Here is a 21,419-nt window from a genome sequence, read left to right on the forward strand (position 1 = left end):
GGCAGCACGGGCCATCTTTGGACTACCCGGCCGAGCTAGAACTTCGGGCCTTCTGCAGTCACTCCATTGGCTGCCCATCCGGAAGCGGATAGTCTTTAAGGCCTTGACTTTGGCCCATAAGGCTCTAAATGCCTCAGGAGCTAAATATCTCCAAAAAAGGCTTGCCTTTTACCATCCAGCAAGGTCCCTGAGGTCGGAGACTTTATTTCTTGCCGTGGTCCCTCGTATTAAAAGGGCTCGTATAGGAGGTTGATCCTTCAGACTGCTGGCTCCGCAGCTCTGGAATACTTTACCATTGTCACTGCGTAGTACTTCCAATCTCCTGGCGTTCAGGAAGGGCCTAAAAACCTGGCTTTTCACTCTTTAGATATCTGCCTGTTTGTTAGTTTAGGGACTTTTTTCATTTATCTGCTTCTCCTTTGTTGTGTTGCGGTACAGGTGTACAATAAAGCGCCGGGACACTCTTTGAGTAGCCGTGCGCTATACAAGACAAACATAACATAACATAACAGATGCCAGCATGAACCTGGTGAGAAGACCTTATTCCATCCAGAATATTTGTCTGTACAGGAGGAAGAGTTTTTCCCAGAGCCCATTACGTTGATGCATTTTGGAGTCGAAATCCTCAGATTTTGGCTCTTGCAGTCCCTTTAGCAAAGTCAGGTTTAAATATATAGATGAGCTGTGTGTGAAATGCAATGTATGACCATTGTTGATTTTGGGGTGGAGCCATGACTCCCTAGGGGTCATGATGCCCAACTTCTCCCTTAACTATGGTAATAAATAAAATACTCTTTCCTTTTGCATATTTGGCTTATGCCATGGTATTTTGTTATGCATAAAAAAGGTATTTAGCCAAAACCTGGATGCAAGAGCTTAAGTTTGTGGAGTAGGATAACATCATATTGAAGAAGGCCCGTGACTATGAATATTATGAGAGCGGTTCTATATGTAAAGTAATTGTAACAAGCGATATGAGGTGGTAAATCGTAATTTACTCATATCAGTTTCACTGGCCTGTTGTGAGAACATTGAATTTTATATTTTTACTGTAGTAAAACATGCATAAATGTACTTTTAACAATAGAGTTGCTCTAAATAACCTGTTACTGTGTTATTGGGACACATTCATTTTCACTGCCGTGGCATGCATGTATCTATCATCTACCCACAGAGAGAGAGAGAGATTATAAATAAAATAAAAGCACTGTGTGCACACAACTCTTCACATACATTATTGTTGAATGAATAACTAAGGTTGTACTGTACCTTCACTGTCTTTTGAGTTAAGACTCCAACTCTTGACCCACGTGCATCCAGATAGTCATGGACCTTTAGCTGACTCTCACAATCTGTTGCAAAATGTGTACCGCGTTTGCTTGCTGCTGGGGACGCTGAGTATGTTCTTATTTATATAGGCCAGTGGCCTCTGTAATTGCCCACTTAAGATAATTCGGCTAGCCCAGGCCTTTTATTTTCTAAATGTATTTTTGAGAATGGAGGACACTCTATATTTGAGTATTTCTGCTCTTCATTAGAAGCATCACTCATACACATTTCTCTTTTTGTATTGGCCTATACTGAAATTATTTCATTCTGTGTCCCTCACAGCTGAAAGGTTGGAGTGTGGAAGAACTTCAAAGAAGACTCTCTGCTCTTGACCCCATGATGGAACAGGAAATTGAAGCCATCAGACAGCGGTACCAGACAAAACGACAGCCTATACTTGAAGCCATTGATGCCAAGAAACGTCGACAGCAAAGTTTTTGAACAAAAAAGATAACCAGTCAAAAAAAGACTTGAAATTTCTGAAATAGCCAGTTAATAGATTGCTTTTATAAAATATATTTCAGCTGTAGCAAAGAATGAGATCAGCAGACTGGTTTACATTTGCACCCAGCTTTAAGAACTCAGGAATCTCATTAAATGATGGAAGCCTAATTGTTTTCCTGGCCCAGATTCAGCGGCCATGTTTCAAGCGCCTGCCTGACTGCTAAAGCAGCTGTGGCTTGATTCTGGCAAACCTATACGTCAGTATTGTACATTACCACTTACCCTCCTTCAGACTTATAGACCACTTACATGCCTCCTCCACTGCCAAGTGTTTAACTTTCCAGATCCTTCCCTCACTCGTTCAGTGCTCTTACTTGGATTGCACAGACTCCTGGCCTTTGCAACTCCTTCCAGACGTCTTCGACCTGCGCACATACCAGAACCAGATTCACGCATTACAGATGCCTTGTTACAGTAAATTAATGCTAGCGTGGCTGTGTGCTGCAATAAGGGCCCGCTCCGCTTACCCATCTTCAGAATTTCCTTATTTGAGTAGATCATTGTAGTGTTTGCATTGCATGGGCTAGTCGTGGGTACTTACCAACTGTGGGTAGGTACTGTATTTTATGTTGGCAGCTCTTGATTTAGATCTAGCTGCTCTGATATAGAGGAACCGGTCTGGGCACTTGCAGTATAGTGTTTCCTAGCTTTGATTCAGCCAAGTTCTCCCCCATTCATTAAGCTTGTTGGCAGACTCAGTCCTGTTGGCCTTTGACCAGGAAACAGATGGCCTACAGAGAGGAAATGTAGTCTATAAACTGAAGCTCTTCTGCAGGCGGCCATTTGCAGAAGGGAGAGTGTCTGGAATGGCCTTCAGAATGGAACTACTACCAACTGCAGACGCTGTATCTCCAGATTGATGTCCTATTACTTTCATTGCTATGTTAAAATCCCAGGACCCTTAAAGTGAATTTTTGGCAGATGACCACATAACACTTCTATGCAGTCACTGCCATAAATAGTTTGCGATTGTAGCAGTTCTAAGTGCATGGTATGAACTGTAATATTCCTGTCAAGTGCACTTTAGCTCTTTAGAACAAACTTGTGTGTCACTGACTCAATAGTTGAAGGCTCAGCTGTGCTTGTACTGACTCCCACTGCAGAAAATGGCTCCTAAAAGATTTTAAACTTTTAATGGAATCTGAGTGAGGCTACTCTGTCTGTCCACACCCCTAGTAGCTGTCAGTATGGTTTTGTAGAATCAAGCCCACTGTGGTTCTGGTTTAGCAGCCATGCACCTATAATGCTGAAAACTGGAGGGCTCCCTATGTTTTACAAATGCTCTTTAAAGCGTTCGCCTTAAAACTTTTGAAAGCACCAATGCTGTTTGACTACTGTATTACAAAATGTTTCTTACTATGATGTATTTTATACTTCAGAATGTTCTGTAAATAGTTCTTTGAAAAACTGCTGTATTTCTAAATGTGAGGATCTTAAACCGAGAAAGTGACTTGGTTGCTGAAACTAGGTGGTACGCAGTAATAATGAGACGTAGCTCAGAATATCTGCTTATAAAAGTGTCACCAACGTTTGATGTTGATGAATTGAAGATAGCTCTGCTCTCAAATTTAACAATAGTCCTGACCCATTTCCCGTTTCATGTGGTCCTGAAGGAAACAAACTTCATGGTTTAGAGATCTGATGGCCATGTAGACGCAACCCTAGATGGGCCGTCCCATTCCCAACTCCTACTTGACCCTTCTCCCTCCGCTCCTAAAGCCTCTACATTGCTGCATACAGGTGCGGCAGATAGAAAAAATGAAAATTTTCAGTTCCCAGAACATTAACAAGATTTCTTTAGAACTTCTTTCCGTGTATGGCTTTAGTCTATTTCAATTGCGACCTACGTTTTTCATTGTTTACCTATATGAGCTAGCAGGGCTTCTCGACACTTGTAAGACCTGATGTTTGCTTACGCTATGCTTCTATGGGCAGGTAAAGTTGCACTCTACCATATTCTACCTTATTTTATGATATGTGTTTCACTGCCTGTTGCAGTTTTGGTACTTGAGATAGTGAAAATGAGACACACAATTTTGTGTTTCAGAAATGTGAGCCATCTCTCAGTAAAAGATTAAGGGCTATATTTTATTTAAAATGCTTGTCTTGAATGTGTACATCTGACAAAATGTTGTTTTTCTTTTGTTTTTTTTTAAAGAACTTTTACACTTGTTTTTATTAAATTTTAAGATATTCAATCTAACTGTCGTCATGCTTTTTTGAAGCAATATGCCGTACAGTATAACAAATATGAAGTTAAATTACTTATGGTAGGCTTTTTCATTAGCATAATGCTTGCGTTCTTGTATCCGATAATGTTGAATAAATATTCAATGTGGGTATTAATATTTCAAATATAAATCAATGCAGTTCATTCCTAGACATTTGTATTTTATTTATTGCCAAGGATTATGTTAAAAATTGCTTTAGCTCCTTTTAGTAAACTCAAACTCTTTTGTAGCCAGAGATTCTTCATTTTTTACTAAAAGTTCATCCTTAAGGCAATTTGAGATCTGATCTGGGTGTAATCTGGGTCAGCAGTTTCATGTACTTTGATATCTCTTTATCGCCTATATACAAGGCCAAGGTGGCTTGAAACCAAGGATGAGCGAGGAAGGTTCAATAAAAGTCTGACCGGTTCAATATGGACAAGTTGTAAGGGATGGAGGGTAGATGCATGAAGCCCTAGAAATCCTGCCTGATCAAGTCTCGACCGTCACCATAGTCCCTATAATATCACAATGTGTATACTGGAAGAGAAAATTGATTACCTTTCATAAGGTTATCAAATGAAAACTGCCCTTAGAAGCCACTTTATTGAAGCAAGGTTTAGATGAGAGATTATTGTCAAAATACCTACATTTTCTGCTCCAGAAGGTCCAAAGAATCTGGCTACTATGCAGCGGACTATACCCAAGGGAGTGGGGGCTGGTAATGCCTTGGTCTTGTAATTAAGCTTCAAGCAGTGACAATCATCCACTCTTCTTCTTCCAACAGGCAAGTCAGAAAGTTACCGCGAGCAGCATCTGAAGTGCCATCTGTTCTGTGAATGAGTTGCATATTATCCACTTGGCACATAAAAGAAAACCAAAAGAATTAATCTCTTTGGCCCGAGGTGCTACGTAAATCTTAAAAAACATTGGACTTAACGGAAGCACTGAGGGACCCTGCTTCAAACATGTACAGCAGGTGTAGACTGAAAGAGGTGAAAAAACGTATGGAGTGCATTTGGTCAGGAAGGAGGTTATTCATCTGAGAACCCTATTTCTCATGCTCTCCTCATGTAGTCAATTGAGAAGCGATGAGAAGCCGCTTCAAAAGCAGAACAGAAATCCAGCAGGATAGTGGGCGGCCATTCCACCCGGATCAAGGATCATACAAGTCATGTCTTGCACTGCTATGAGATCAATGACTGTGCTATGGGCAGGCCGAAAGCCCTCCACACAGCAATTCACAATATCGTTTGTGATAATGGAGGACCCGTGGTCATGTAACAGTGAGAAAAAGTCTGGTAATCTTGAATGTGCCAACCAATGTATCCATGTGGCATGGGTTGAAGACCAAAGGAATCGTTTATAAACACATTTCACCATAAAGAGAGAAATGGTAAAAGTCTTTCATACATCAGGCCTCAAAGATGACTGCACCAATTGTCGCATTTGGAGATGGTATCTAGGACCTCCATTTACCAAAGGTTTCCATATTTATAGAATGGTTCTCATCTTTGTGCAGTGCGGACAACCAGTTGTGCATTTTTTCAAAATATGCATTGTTCGACTTGTATGATGTTCCTTTGTGCATAGTGGTTCTTTTCTAGGCCAATCTCTGTTGGGCTGTGCATTAGGCCCTAGTGGTGATGGCACCCTTTCAGTATGAGGGCTATGCTAGAGATGAGTGGAAGGCCTCATTGTGTTGCCGACCAGCTTGTTAGACAAGTTCCTGACCCAACCTGAAGCCCATCCTATCACTCAAAATCCAAATGTTTTACTTTCAGCAACCATGGTTTTCTCGTTGTTTCTGTGAGGATTTGGGTGTATGAGATGGTATGGCTGTGCAGACTTACTATGTAATGCACTCACAAAACCATCTTGAGTCCAGTCAGGTTCATTTGTAAAACCATAAGCTCAACAGTGGGTAGTGATGGATTCGAGCAGCAAGGCTTAAACAAAGGAACTAGTGTACAGCATTTAACAGTACCAAACAATCTGACTAAGAAACCCACACAACACAAAAGTAATCCGGCACCAATTGATAAAAAATGGATAAAGATGAGCAAAATCCACCGCAGGGTTACGGAGATACAGATTTTTAAAGAAAACTTAAATCTTACTTTAATTGTAAAACAAGCATTGGTAACCGCAAAGTTTTTGTAAACTTTTGAAAAGTTTGTAAAAGTTGAGTTAGACTACTCTGGCTTCGCTTGGGTGACCCCATATGACAGGGTAAAGGCCTGGGGGACCAATACGGAGTATTTGGACAGTTACCTGGCCACTAAAGTGTTTTCCAGTCCAGTTCCAAACTTCACAGCATATCGTTCATAGACTTCAATTGTATGGTCCTGATGCTTCGGATGCAGGAGATGGAAGATGCTCAAGGATGCTTTGGGTGCTGTATGGTCAACGGGTTGCCTTTGCAGTTATTCCTCAGTCCACGGGTCAGGTGGAATGACTTTGGCAACAGAGGTCGGGGTCCCTTGAAGTCCTCTTTGAGATAGAAGGCCATTGGCGGCTGTGCTACAGGTCTCAGTCCACAGCAGTCCCAGCGATATTCCTTGGTGGGGTCTGGTGTCCCTCTTGGGCGAACAATCTAGACTCCGATGTTACTTCACTGTCCAGCTGACTCTGGTGCAACCTTTTGCTGTTGAGGATCGGTCTCTTGGGGTCAGCTACGATTCTTCCGACTTGACTACTTAATTGATGAAATGGCCTACTCAGCTTTGATGGCCCTGATGCTGGTTAAAGAGCAACTGACCCTTGCAGTGCTTCTTTGGTCTTTGGAGCAACTTTACCACCAAGCCAGGAGCCACAGGCACAGCCCTCTCTTTGCTAGCCCAAGGTGATTCATATGCAGTCCACCAGAGGGTGCAGCCTTTGAAGCTCTACTTTTGGGCTAACATCCAGAGTGGCTTTCTGTGAAGGGGAGGTGATACCTCACCCTGTAGCAGACTGCTATTGTCCCTAAGCCAGGGAGTCGTTCACAGGACTCCCCAGCTAGGCAGACCACAACCCATATTTCAGCAACATCTGCTAGAAAAGATACATTGACAACATCTTCCTTATATGGAAGGGCCTGCAGACAGATCTTTCCTTTTTTTTTTTTTAATTATTTTTTTTTTTACAATGTTTTAACAATTGTCAACCGTATCTTAAATGCCAGCTGTCACCGCCTTCCTTTGCTTGACCTTGAGATAAAAAAAACTTTGAGAATCATCTCATAGTCTCCCTCTATAGAAAACCCTGCTACAATACAACAGTTTTCACCCTAGAGCCCTGAAAGACGGCCTCCCCAATGGCCAATTTCTCAGGCTGCAAAGAAACTTCACACTTAAGACTACTTTAGAGAAGGTGCAATCCTTAGCACAAAACTACATGACAGAGGCTATCCCTAATGCATTATAAAGAAACTTAGTGCAAAGAGCATGGTTCAGTCCCAGAGAAGCCATATTACAGACAAGGGACAAGTCTGGACTAGATACAATTGTATGTGTAACAACCTTTTGCCCGGACACAAACAAAATAGTTAAGACCGTTAAACACTGGCCCATTCTGAACACCATGGAGACCTTCAATGAGTTTCCCCGTTTTTCCCCATAAAAAAGGCAGAAATATAAAAGACCATCTCGTCCATGCCAACTCAGACAGACCAACACCATTATGTCAACATGGGGCCTCAACCCCATAAAAGGCCACCATAAATGTGGCAATTGAGTCATTTCAATTCACAACCAACACAAAGACTTTTACACACGGCCACATTCAAACCACCCTACAACATCACACTAATTGCTCATTCGCAAATGTGATCTGCAGTATTCGGTGTCCATGCAATCTTATTTATATACATCAAACATCGAACAAATCAATATCCGGATAACCCGAGTAGAATACGATGTGCAATCCTGACAGCACCCATTGTCCAACACTATCTGGAGAAACAACACAATGCTGATGACATAAGGTGGCAGGTCATTGAGAAATCCCTGCCCTCTCCTAGAGGTGGGGGCCTATCATACACACTCCAGAGACTTGAATGCAAATGGACTGATAAATGTGACTCCATTAGGAATGGATTAAACTCAATGGAATAATAGCGGAAATTAATTACCTTAATGTACTGAAAGACTGATACAGTAAAAAGACATCTGTCAATAAGCGTCTTCTACAACATACATGATGTGTATATGCTCACCATTTGGATGTTTCTTCTGACAATGTGATTATTGTACAAACTTTACTATATAAATGTATTTGTACATAGAAATTGGTTGATTTATCACAGAACTAATAGGCTTCTGCCCCACAGTTGTAACATTTGCAGTTTTCCCCTCCCTCCGAGCAAGCCCATATGTTCTGCACCGTGGGTCACATATGAATCGGTTGTGAAGTCCCCCCTTTTTTTGGGCACCATCATACTGGTACCCTTTTGCCATTCAGCACCCTCCTTCTCTGGTCTCCATCTTTACTCTCTTTTTCCTGGGTCACACAGGCATTGACTTCACTTCTAACAGGTCCCATTGGCTATGCAGTCTCTCACTCTTTGACTAGCTGCCCGTAACAAAATTCAACTTCTGTAGAAACACTATTGGTTTGTGACTAGATTAAATCTTTTCAGGATTTCCTGTATTATATCTGTTTTAGAAAATGAGTTCCATGTGAACACTTGTCCCAAGTTTTACACTTGATACCCATGTTCACATGGACATTTGGGTTGTGCTCTTGTTAATTAGAATCAGTACTGTATGAGGCCACTGGACAAACTGAGTTACCTTCTAAAAGTTGCATTTCTTTAATAGTGACATTAAATTCGACTTAGTCATCAAGTCGGGTTTCAATGCCACAATTAATTTGACACCTTACAGTGCCCATCTAAGTAGTCCCATTCAGAGGTTAACCGGTATGAGGGGTGTGCCAGTAACCCTTTGTTTGCTAATGGGGCTACTAACTCTTCCATAGCAAAACGACAGTTTAGAAGTGTTGCTGTTAAGACGTATAAAAAAATACATGTCTCTTACTAATATATGGCTCCCTGCCTTAAGGCTCAATAGGCCTTACTTAGGGGAGACTTACATATATTGTTAAGGGAAGTGGGGCTTTGCCATTGGTTTGAAAGGCAAAGTCGTACTGGCAGTTTTACTACTGCCCTTCCAGTCTGCCGTGCCAGGCTGGAAGCCGCTTTGTACTTTGTCACACACAGGGTGACCCAATCAGGGCTACAGCCCTGGGTAGACACTGCCTTACATGCCGTGGGTACCCAGGCTACCATATTCTAAGGACTTAAAAGTAAGTCAGTCTCTGACAATTGGGGGTAGCCAATTTGACATACACTTTGTAAGGGTTTAGATCACTGGCACCGAAAAACTAGTAGCATCAATCCCAAAAAACGTTGAAGTGGACATACAAAAAGAGGCCTTTGCTTACACTTTCCCACACCTTCACATAAAAGGAGTGCACTGTCGCATGTGGTTAGGAAAAATATTGGAGCAAGAACTCAAAATACAAGTTGATGAAACAATACAGTGCTGTAGGTTTGGTGCAAAACCCACTTAAAGGACAGAGGGCGTTCACTGGCTGTTTACCATGCATGTACAGATGAAACCATTGCAGGTTGGTTATTTGGTCTGTACAGGACCTCTTTTTACCATTTGTTCTCCCTGCTCTCCGCTTGTCTGATGCCCACAATTCAAAAATTCTGCATCAGGATCAGTAACATTACACTGTATTCCTACAAGTGTGTGCCACAATAGCTTTTGTGACCCGTAATCTTATTATATCAGGGCTGGTGGCATCTGCTTACCTGAATGACCAGTGATTGAGCACTAAGTGCAAAATAACATTATGGACCACTCAGGCTTCACTATGTACATCATCCACATTAAATGCAATGGTGAAGACCTGCTATAAAGAATTTGTTACATCTGTACTCCTTCATCTGTTACTAGCAGGCCACTGTTCCTGTATATAACACAGCTACACAGAACTCATCGGTGTGAGAGAATAAGAATTACAAGTATGTTGAGTAGACTCTGTTAATGGGTTAACCTGGATGCAATGGCATCCACTGCTATTCCTGGGGGTGACCGTTTCACTCCATTAATGTCTAGGCCCGGGCGAAACTTTGGTTATGCTGGCATAAGATTGCTTAATTTCCATGTTTCACTTGTATATACAAGGCCTGAGACCAAGCCTGAGTGAGGATATGCCACATCATGTAATTTCAAGTCCATTCAGGATAAAATTCTTTTATGAGAACAACATGAAAAAACAGAATGGGAGCACCTGTTTGGAGAACTAATAGTTTTTGTGCTATTTTTTGTTACGCAAAATGTATTCAAGATTGACAAAAGGACGCATTTCACGCTAGAATATAATGCTGTATGCCAGATATGCATTCTGCCTTATTTTGTGTAATTTGTTTCTTAAATTTCAGATAACTATTCAAAAGGAAATTCGGGCTAATAAAGAGACCTTATTGGAAGTATGGGAACTCATAAAGTATCCGTAGTTGTGGCTACCAATGGTTTTTAATATCCATTCAGCTACATTAATCTTTTAATTCTTGTGCTTCAGCTGAAAGGAGTGTTTCATTTATTGATCAGCTAATTTGTTAATGCATCCTTTGAATTGAATATTGTAAAAGAAAAAGTCCTGTTTCAGCTTGAACAAAAATTCCAGCGCCAATCTTATCAAACATCTAACACGTATTTCACTCAATCAATCAAAAGACCTTTATTCGAATTTCATAAAATCCATAAAAGTACACACATAAAACCAAATTTACACAGAATTCCAAAATACAATTTTAGATTAGTAAAAAGGCAACACAGCTGTTGTTCAGGGATTTTCCATCATTTTACGTACACGTATTATAAGTCTCAGAAAAGTGCTAGTGCGGAAAATTAGTTTGTCCGTGTCCAGGGAAAGTAACATTTGACAAGACTCCCCCAATGAGAGGGGTCTTCGTTTCCTAAAATAGGGTGTTAAAAACCAATTAATGTATTTTAAATAAAATTTACAGAAAAATAGAAAGTGCAATTCGTTCTGTGTGCTGATTCCATCACACAGGCATGGATTATATTCTGTTGAGTGATGGTAGCCCAGTGGAAAATATCAAAACTTCCAACTGGATAAAGGGTCTAAGGGAAAAATGTTTAAAGACCTGCCCAAATTCTAATCCCCATAAGCCAAACTATATAAACACAACAGAATAGGGGGTCTAATAGTCAAAGGCACAAGGTTAAAGAAAAGGAAGAGTAGTGTGTGAAATATCAAACCCAAATATAGTTAGAGCAGAGCACGGAAAACCATCAAACCGACTCAACCAAAGAGACCAAAATTGAGGGCAAAGTCACCTCTCACGATCAGTTATTATCATGTGGTCTCCACCTTGAGCCGAGGTATGCCTCTTGATCATAGAGACTTCCTCGTTAGTGTACGGCTCTATTGCTCATGTGGGTTGATAAGAAGAGGTCTAGGGGTCACGTGACAGACTGTGGCCACCAGACAGAAGAAGTGCAGTGCAGGGGAAAGTGAAATTTAAAACGAGATTGTGTGAAGAGTATGATATAATTCACTCATTTCTACACATCTCGATTAAAAGGTGTGTGAACAAAAAATGTATACCAAGCAGTGCCAACTAGTCACTGTTGAATGAGGGTCAACATGTTTCAGCCTACACGGGATTGATGCCCAAGGCTTTCTTCAGGACCTATATACATTAACGCTACTGCATTCAAATGATGGATTCCAAATAGTGCATACTTAGCATGAGAAAAAGTAATAAATACGACCTCACTTAGTCCTAATCCTCTGAATCACAGGGTGCTAGCATCACCTGAGGAGAAAGGACAGTAAAACACACATAATAGACCAATTCAGAAACAACGTGCCATCTACAAACAAGCAAATTTAATTTAATGTAAAAATGCCTGATTAATCACTGTGAAAGAAACAACATAATGCTTACCCAGCGTGATCAGGGATTGCACCTCACCTACCCTGGAACCTGGCTCAGATTAAGGAGGCCCCGCTCTACATCATGGGTAGAAAAACAAAACACCCTTTTTTTTGTATATTTTGTTTGTTTTGTAATTATTTATTACTGAATTGGAACAACAAAGAGCCCAAGTGTACTCCTCGTTGTTCAGACGTTATATTAAACGCAAAGGACTCCTAACACCCTCAAAGTGCTCTCCCATACAGTGCAAAACAGCCCCTCCCAAAGGCTCCGCATGTCAGAGCACAAGAGCACCTTCAGGTGCCGTAAATCCAACACAAAACTCACCAGACATTATACTGAAGCCAATCACACTGCAGATGAGTTCCACTGGACAATACTGGAGAAACCGATTATTCCACAACACATCAGTGATATCTCCCGGTTTTTGTTCACCAAAGAGCAGAAATGGGTTCATCGACTATGTTGTGACACCTTGGGATTAAATGATGATATCCCCTGGACGAGCATCTAATATGAAGGAGTGTCTTCACATAACTGTGCGTTACAGCACTATGATACATCGTGATACTCCTGGTCTTAGTTTATCACATATGTTGTGTATTGACACAATGGATGAGGTACTAACCTCGGCCCTTCATCCCACTATGTGTCCACTATGTGTCCACTTCCAGGGCCCTGAGAAGGAACACTAGATGTGGATTACTGTAACTAAATAGAAAACTTTGGGCTTTGCGGGACACCAGCACACAAACAAGCTTTTTTCAAACACACCAGATTACCCATTAAGTAGGCAATAGGAACACTAGATGTGAACTATTGTAACTAAATATAAACTAACAGAGATGAATTTACCAACTACTAAACCTGTGTGCCATACCAGCATGCCAATGAACGCTTTACAGTACACGATGTGCACTGAGTACACTAGTGAGTAAACCGAGTAGACACAATGAGCTCGCCTCCCGCTGCAACGCCACAACTGACTTTACCTAGTTAGTACTCCATATGATACCCGAACAGTAGATGTTATTGATTTGGGACTCCCGGGTCTGTTTGGGATTGCAATAGACGCAGAGCAATACTGCAGTTCGTCAAGGTAAATACAACGGCAACCCTGTTTTGACAGTGGTCTGCCTGTTTTTAGACTTTTTTCGTGCAGTCAGTCTCGAAGCGCACTGATAGCATCAAACTACACTTCCCATGAGGTATGCCATCTCTCTGTAGTTCTACTATCTTGGACACGGCGCGCACCGTAGTATCTTGCTACGCAGCGTGGGGTGTTAACTTTGAAGCGCATTGGTAGCGAGTAACTACACCTCCCATGAGGCATGCTGCTTTTCTGTAGTTTTAGCATTTGGGACGCGTTGCTCACCGTAGTCTTCTGATACGCAACGTAGGGCGTGTACTGTGGGTGAGAGTATTTGAACACAATCCCGGGTCCGGTACGTTGCCTCCCACCCTGCTTAGGAAAGCCAGGGGCAACGACGGACAGGTGAGAGGTGCTATTAACCAAGCGCTTAACACTCGGTTTTCTCTGATTTCTTTTTGTTTACGAGTTTGGATGAGGCATGCTTACGAGCGCGCCTCCCTCTCTAGAACTAAGACAGCTGACCAATACAACATGGCAGAATGGCTATCATTTTTTATGTGGGCGCGTAAGAGACAGATGATGATTATTTTGGGTCGCTTACAAGCCAGAGATACTCATGTTGACCGTTACTAATCACCTTTGCACTTATAATACCGTTAATATTTTCAAGAGCTGTTTCTTTGGGAGGGGCTGTTTTGCACTGTATGGGAGAGCACTTTGAGGGTGTTAGGAGTCCTTTGCGTTTAATATAACGTCTGAACAACGAGGAGTACACTTGGGCTCTTTGTTGTTCCAATTCAGTAATAAATAATTACAAAACAAACAAAATATACAAAAAAAAGGGTGTTTTGTTTTTCTACCCATGATGTAGAGCGGGGCCTCCTTAACCTGAGCCAGGTTCCAGGGTAGGTGAGGTGCAATCCCTGATCACGCTGGGTAAGCATTATGTTGTTTCTTTCACAGTGATTAATCAGGCATTTTTAAATTAAATTAAATTTGCTTGTTTGTAGATGGCACGTTGTTTCTGAATTGGTCTATTATGTGTGTTTTACTGTCCTTTCTCCTCAGGTGATGCTAGCACCCTGTGATTCAGAGGATTAGGACTAAGTGAGGTCGTATTTATTACTTTTTCTCATGCTAAGTATGCACTATTTGGAATCCATCATTTGAATGCAGTAGCGTTAATGTATATAGGTCCTGAAGAAAGCCTTGGGCATCAATCCCGTGTAGGCTGAAACATGTTGACCCTCATTCAACAGTGACTAGTTGGCACTGCTTGGTATACATTTTTTGTTCACACACCTTTTAATCGAGATGTGTAGAAATGAGTGAATTATATCATACTCTTCACACAATCTCGTTTTAAATTTCACTTTCCCCTGCACTGCACTTCTTCTGTCTGGTGGCCACAGTCTGTCACGTGACCCCTAGACCTCTTCTTATCAACCCACATGAGCAATAGAGCCGTACACGAACGAGGAAGTCTCTATGATCAAGAGGCATACCTCGGCTCAAGGTGGAGACCACATGATAATAACTGATCGTGAGAGGTGACTTTGCTCTCAATTTTGGTCTCTTTGGTTGAGTCGGTTTGATGGTTTTCCGTGCTCTGCTCTAACTATATTTGGGTTTGATATTTCACACACTACTCTTCCTTTTCTTTAACCTTGTGCCTTTGACTATTAGACCCCCTATTCTGTTGTGTTTATATAGCCCAGTGGAAAACCCAGCAAAGGTTTTAAGGAACCTGCCCTTACTCGAAATAGCAAGGACCTTTCCCAATTGGACAAGGGAAGGGTAAGATAAAGTGGGAGTGATTGCTTGCACAAATCATTCTCCATGTATCTAACAATAGTGGGTTTGGGTATTTCCCTTGCCATTCTCTCTGTATCAAAAAGTGCATAAAGTGCTTGTTTGACCTCTACCTTATCTTTGGGTTCGATTCTGGCTGGGTCGGAGAAAAGATCGCCCCTATTCACAGAGCTCAGTGTTTTTTGGACTCCGGCGAGCCAGGGAATTGATAGGCTGTGATCGCATTTGAGACAATCTTTAATTATGTCTTGTGTTAAGGAGGCTGAATCGTTCCTCCATATCCTCAACCAGAATAGGGCTGGTCTGGATCTAATAAAGTCACAGACATGGGGGAGGTTTAACTCTCTATGGCAGATAAAATCAGGGGATGAGATTGGGGCGCCCAGTAATTTCCTGCAGAAACGGCTCTCTTCCCACTTGATACCAGGACTTTTTCCTGAGCCCCAAACCTCAGCCCCATAAGTAGCTACAGGTATGCACTGTGATCTAAAAATTTTTTAAATGGCTTTGGTGGGGCCTAATTTCTTTGGACGGGGGAGGCTCAATATTGAGTTGGTAGCTTTCGAGAACTTGTTCATGGCATGGGCTAAATGCCCACTCCATGAGCCGTTCGCAGCGAAAACTAACCCTAAATATGGAAACGCGTTTACAGAGTCTAATTTATCTGACCCTATGTGTATGGTATTGAGCTTCCGTTTCCCTGGCCCACAGGACATAAAAGATTTTTTTTAAATTAACGCGCAGATCCAAGCCCTCCATATGGTCTACAAAAGTCTCCACAAGCAGACGGAGGGCGTTTGGGGTGCGGCCCATGAGAACCGCATCGTCTGCATATAAAAGGACTGGCAAGGGATACCCCTGAATGTTAGGCACATCTTTAGTTGCTTGTTTTAGGGCCTTTGCTATACCATTGATATAAATAATAAACAGCAGGGGTGCTAAAACGCACCCCTGCCTAACCCCCCCTACCAATCTTTACTGCTCCAGATACCTCACCACCCAACCCAATCCTAACTTGTGCTTTGAGGTCAGTATGGAGGTGAGCCAGGAAATGTACGAGGGCCTCATCCAGACCATAACTGAGAAGCATGGACCACAGTTTGGTTCTGTTGACCAAATCAAAAGCGGATGAGAGATCCATAAAGGCGAGGTAAATGGGGGATGATCGAGCAACATTATACTTATCAATTATTAGTTTTAAATTCAAACATTGCTCGACCGTGCCCAACCCTCCCCTAAATCCCATCTGACACGGGTCCAATATACCTAGATCTTCAGTCCACACTAAAACCCTGTTGTAAATAACTCGCCACAATATTTTAAGAGTGTTATCCAGGAGCGAGATTGGGCGATAGTTGACTGGGTCTCATCTATCACCCTTTTTATATATTGGAACTATGATACTGGAGGTCCATGTCTTAGGGATAAGCGCTTTTGACAGGCTATTGAAAACATTGAGAAGAATTGGTGCCCATAAGGCCAGGCTGTGCTTAATGACATCTATGGGGAGTCCATCTGGGCCAGGGGCCTTGTTACCAAGACTCTCGCTAATGGCTATCTCTACCTCATGGAGATCAATCTGCAGATTGCGCGACTGTCCCAAATCTGGGGTGATTACATCCTCAATCGGGGTAGCATAAATCTTGGAAAAATGGGCCTCCCAGGTGCTACTGGTTATATTGCAGCTAATTGGAGATAGATGCTTGCCCAAGTCCCGCATTTTCCTAACGGCGGACCAGAATGGGCCACTGCTCTTCTGGTTCGCACTAACAACCAACAATTCCCATTGTTCCGTCAGCAATGCGGCCTTTCTCTCAGCTATTTTTAATTTATACCGTTTCCTGGCTAACTGGACCTCTACTGGGTTCCTTGGCTTGCTTGTCAGTGCCCTACGTAATTCCCTATTTGCTAAAGAACAAGCAGAGTCAAACCACCTTGGGTCTTTCCCTTTTGAGGGTGGTGGGGCTGACAAAGAGGTTTTTATTACTGAGCACAGTTTATCAAAATCCGTGATTATTCTATCACAGTCCCCGTCAAATAGTGAACAAGAATTAATTAATTCAGAGTGATTGTTTGTCACACTATCAAGTATAGCTCCACAATCAATTCCCCTCCATTTTAAACGGAGGCCATCACCAGATGGTGTAATGTCTCTGGCACCGTTTAGGTTAGCAAATACCGGACTGGGGCCTAAATGTAGAGTGATTACAAGGGGATTATGATCTCCAAATAATGTCTCTACTACTTTAGGGTCTGTTACACGGTCTATTAGGTAGGAGGATGTGAAAATATAATCAATGGTTGAGCAAAAGTCCCTGCCTCTGAGCGTGGGGGCGCTAGCCATCCTAGGGGTTTGGCTTGCTTCCATAATATTGCTAAGGATATATTCACTTAGCATGTTGACTAGTTCAGTGCCTCTGCGTTCTGCTGGATCTAGATGGTTTTTGTCCACAAGCCAGTGCTTTTTCGTAATTTTGGCGTTAAAATCTCCCCAAATTAAAATCCCTGACTCCTCTTCTAGACCTATGTTTGATTCAAGGTGTCGTAGGGTGTTGGAGAGTGCTGTGTAATTCCTGTTCGGTACAGAGTGAAAATTGTTGTTATAAAAATTAATTAAATAGATCTTGGTCTTTCGCTTATATTCAAGGACCTGAATATTTGGATTCCCTTCTGACAGATCCTTAATAGTGCCACCTGCCAATATCCTAATTCCAATAAAAAGGCATCCCACTGCACGCCCAAAAACAGGTTTCGATGCAGTTATACTAAAGCAATGATAGCCCTCTAAGTGCAAATTCTCCACAGCCCATGTCTCTTGGAACATGACGATGTCTTTACCATCCAATAACTGTACCCATTGGGGGTCAGACAGTCTTGATTTAAGTCTGGCGACGTTCCAACTAAGGATTGTTAAATCGAAGCCGCAAGTGGGGCCCAGGGGTTTATCCCCTGCGCTCTGTTTAGGTTGGGATGGTGGAGCTGTTGTGTCTTCACATATGGCTAGTGGTGGGGCAATAACATCCTGTGCTGTCATTAGCTTAGTAGTGTCAGTTTGTGTTAAATATAAATATTCCCCAATGGCAACGGCTACCTCTGTGCGTTCAGTATTACTTACAATATTCCCCAGTCAATCCTGATCTTCTAGGTTTGAAAAAGCAAGATCAAACCGATTGTAGGTTGGGATATTGTACGTATACCTTGGCTCATTGTGGGTCGTGTTAGGGATTTGAATGGTCCTCACATAGGGCCTATCATTTAAAGTGTACTGGGGTGCAGTGGGAAATAATTGCTGGCCAATCCTGAAATCAGGGTTATGATCCTGATGGTACAGTCGACTATCATTTCTAATGTTAAAATTTGAGTTTATACAATATCCTAGGGAATCAATCCCAGAATTAAAATTAGGGTCTATTAGGTGCCTATAAAAGTATCCTAGGGGAAGGAGAGTGGTGTTATATTCCCATCGTGAGGGCTGTGGAGCTTTTGCAAGCGTGGATTGAGCCCATTGCGGGGACCTGAAATTAATGATTATACAGTCTCCCTCAAACTTTTTTCTTAACGGGCCCACCCAGCCCACTCTTTGGGTATGGATAATCTCCCCTGCGCCTTCCATTGGGAAATGACCATTTCTGGATAACCAGTGGAGGGTTCTATTTTTAAGAGTTGTAAAATTTTCCTCTTGGTCCTTTCTTAGTTTAGGCACATTAACTAGGACCAATACATAAGCTCCACACTCAGGAGGCAAGCTAATACGGGCCGGAATCTGTCTTGTGTTAATTAATGTAGGTTGGTCCGGCTTAACTAGAGGCGAGGTTGGTCAATTTCGCTTATTGATACTATCATGTCTAGGTTGTGCCTTTTTATTTTTAGTGCCTTCAGGAGTAGTAGTCTTAGTCAGATTCGATTTAGGTACCCCAGTAACCAAGGATTCCGCATTGGGTGGATTGTCACTTTTGCTTGGTTTTAGTAAGGGCGGGGGCAAGGGGGCATTTGTGTGGACTTTTTTCGTGTTAACCACGGTTGATTGAGATTCATTTGCAGTAATGGTCCCCAAATCTGGTATAGATTTATGATTGCACCCAATGCCGTTACATAATCATCCAATGCGGTCAGCTTCTTTTCTATGTTCAAAACTTGTTGATTTAAGGGCCCTAAAGGGGTGGTTATCAGTATCTCCATTCTCCCCCAAAAATTGTCATTACCTGACGCTATGTTGGTTTCTATAATTGGAGGGGCTGCCTTGCCGGTTTGACCATCCCCCTTACCCTTATTTTGCTCTGAGGGGGCAATAGTTCTTCGAGTTTGGATGTGCCCATTCTTATGTTTATTCGGTACTGGCTCTATGTGTTTTCGTTTAGCCTTAGCCTTTTGCCTCTTGGCTTTCTGCCCCCTGGTTTGCATTGGTGCGCTGGTACCCTTGTCCCCATCTACAACCATTATATCAAGGTCGGGATATGAACCTGCCCCCCCCCAGACATAACTGATTGTTAGCTGGGGATAACGAGGGGTCAGAGTCCCTATTCATGCTTTACCATATCATGATAGGGGTCGACGAAAGCCTGGTTTCCATAAACAAATGACCTTGAGGGACTACATCCTCAGTGGTGCAATTCACATTATTGGCTACACCAGGGAGCCCCGCATAAGATGTAGCAAGTAGGGACTCCAGAGAGTTTTCTTGGTGCATTCGTAGGGGCAAACTTGGTGGAAGCGATAGGCACCTTTCAGTGTTTTGAATAGCCGTGGCGACAACGCTGATGGTCTTTTGTAACATTTTGTCTATTGCTGTCAGGCTAGGCAGTGGGGTAGTAGGGGTTGTTGGAGGCAATTTCTGCTTAACATTTCTTCTGGGTACAACTGGTATCTTTTTCCCCATTGTAAATTATTAAGCTGATAGGCAACACAACTAGGCAACAAAGTTTCAAAGTACCTGTGGGCTGGGGGCGTTAGAGGGGGGGCCCAGCCCTGCCTCTTCCTGACACTGATGGGCAAGGACGGGCCCGCCCTTGGCCCGGGCGCTGCCCGCGCGCGTCCCGCGCTGCGGGAGGCTGCTGAGGGCTTTATGCGCCTGCCGGCGCTCTCAGCCGCGTCACAGCGGCGACCGTTGGGGCGTCTGGGCAATGGAGTCCTTCGATGTCCGTTGCCCTCACGGCGGCGTTTAGGAATGCCTGGTGTCGCTCCCCCTGCCTCCGGTTTCAGCGTCCTTAAGAGCAAAACGTCCCGCGCTGCGGGAGGCTGCTGAGGGCTTTATGCGCCTGCCGGCGCTCTCAGCCGCGTCACAGCGGCGACTGTTGGGGCGTCTGGGCAATGGAGTCCCTCGATGTCAGTTGCCCTCACGGCGGCGTTTAGGAATGCCTGGTGTCGCACCCCCTGCCTCCGGTTTCAGCGTCCTTAAGAGCAAAGCGTCCCGCGCTGCGGGAGGCTGCTGAGGGCTTTATGCGCCTGCCGGCGCTCTCAGCCGCGTCACAGCGGCGACCGTTGGGGCGTCTGGGCAATGGAGTCCCTCGATGTCCGTTGCCCTCACAGCGGCGTTTAGGAATGCCTGGTGTCGCTCTCCCTGCCTCCGGTTTCAGCGTCCTTAAGAGCAAAGCGTCCCGCGCTGCGGGAGGCTGCTGAGGGCTTCATGCGCCTGCCGGCGCTCTCAGCCGCGTCACAGCGGCGACCGTTGGGGCGTCTGGGCAATGGAGTCCCTCGATGTCCGTTGCCCTCACAGCAGCATTTAGGAATGCCTGGTGTCGCTCCCCCTGCCTCCGGTTTCAGCGTCCTTAAGAGCAAAGCGTCCCGCGCTGCGGGAGGCTGCTGAGGGCTTTATGCGCCTGCCGGCGCTCTCAGCCGCGTCACTGCGGCGACCGTTTGGGCGTCTGGGCAATTGAGTCCCTCGATGTCCGTTGCCCTCACGGCGGCGTTTAGAAATGCCTGGTGTCGCTCCCCCTGCCTCCGGTTTCAGCGTCCTTAAGAGCAAAGCGTCCCCGTATTTCACTCATCTTAGACTTCATGTAGCGCCTGTGAGCTTTGCCAAGACTTAGTTTACAAGTTGGTGCACAAGACAAAAAGTAGGTAACTTTCAAAAGATGCATCTTCAATTGTGAATCTCTGAAGCCGATCAACATTGGTCTTTCCTAATGTGGTCAGTGTAGGTGCATCAGTAAGACTATTCAAATATGAGCAATGCCAACACCTTCAGAAACACATTACAAAAGGATTAACTCTTTAAAATTCCTCTACTTTTTGTCGCATGGACTGCGTTGTGACCTAGCAGATTCACACATACTCGATGACTGCTAACATTAGCATCAATATTGTGCACAAAGTTTCTCATCCCATCCTTGGCAATCCCATGTCACACACAAGAGGCCACCAAATTGAAGACCCCTGTAAGAAAGTGAATTACTAATTGGGGTGTTGTGGTAGTCCCCCACAAGTAATAAAGTCACTAACCTGTTGGGTCCAGACAAAGGTTTAACTAATTTAAACATAAGCTCAACCCCTGGTAGCGATGATGTGTAAA

At 43.4% G+C, this 21,419-nt stretch overlaps 1 protein-coding gene across 1 annotated transcript in view; it reads left to right on the forward strand.

Moving 5' to 3' along the window:
• The window catches only part of STK4 (serine/threonine kinase 4), a 238,879-nt gene extending 234,848 nt beyond the window's left edge, over positions 1–4,031 (forward strand). Inside the window, exon 11 of the mRNA XM_085619348.1 lies at positions 1,612–4,031. Within this exon, the coding sequence (XP_085475474.1) occupies positions 1,612–1,770 (159 nt within the window). The 3' untranslated portion in view covers positions 1,771–4,031. The remainder of the gene's footprint in view (positions 1–1,611) is intronic.
• The last annotated feature ends 17,388 nt before the right edge of the window (positions 4,032–21,419 follow it).

This window comes from Triturus cristatus, chromosome 7 (assembly GCF_964204655.1).
Source record: "Triturus cristatus chromosome 7, aTriCri1.1, whole genome shotgun sequence".
Taxonomy (NCBI): Eukaryota; Metazoa; Chordata; class Amphibia; order Caudata; family Salamandridae; genus Triturus; species Triturus cristatus.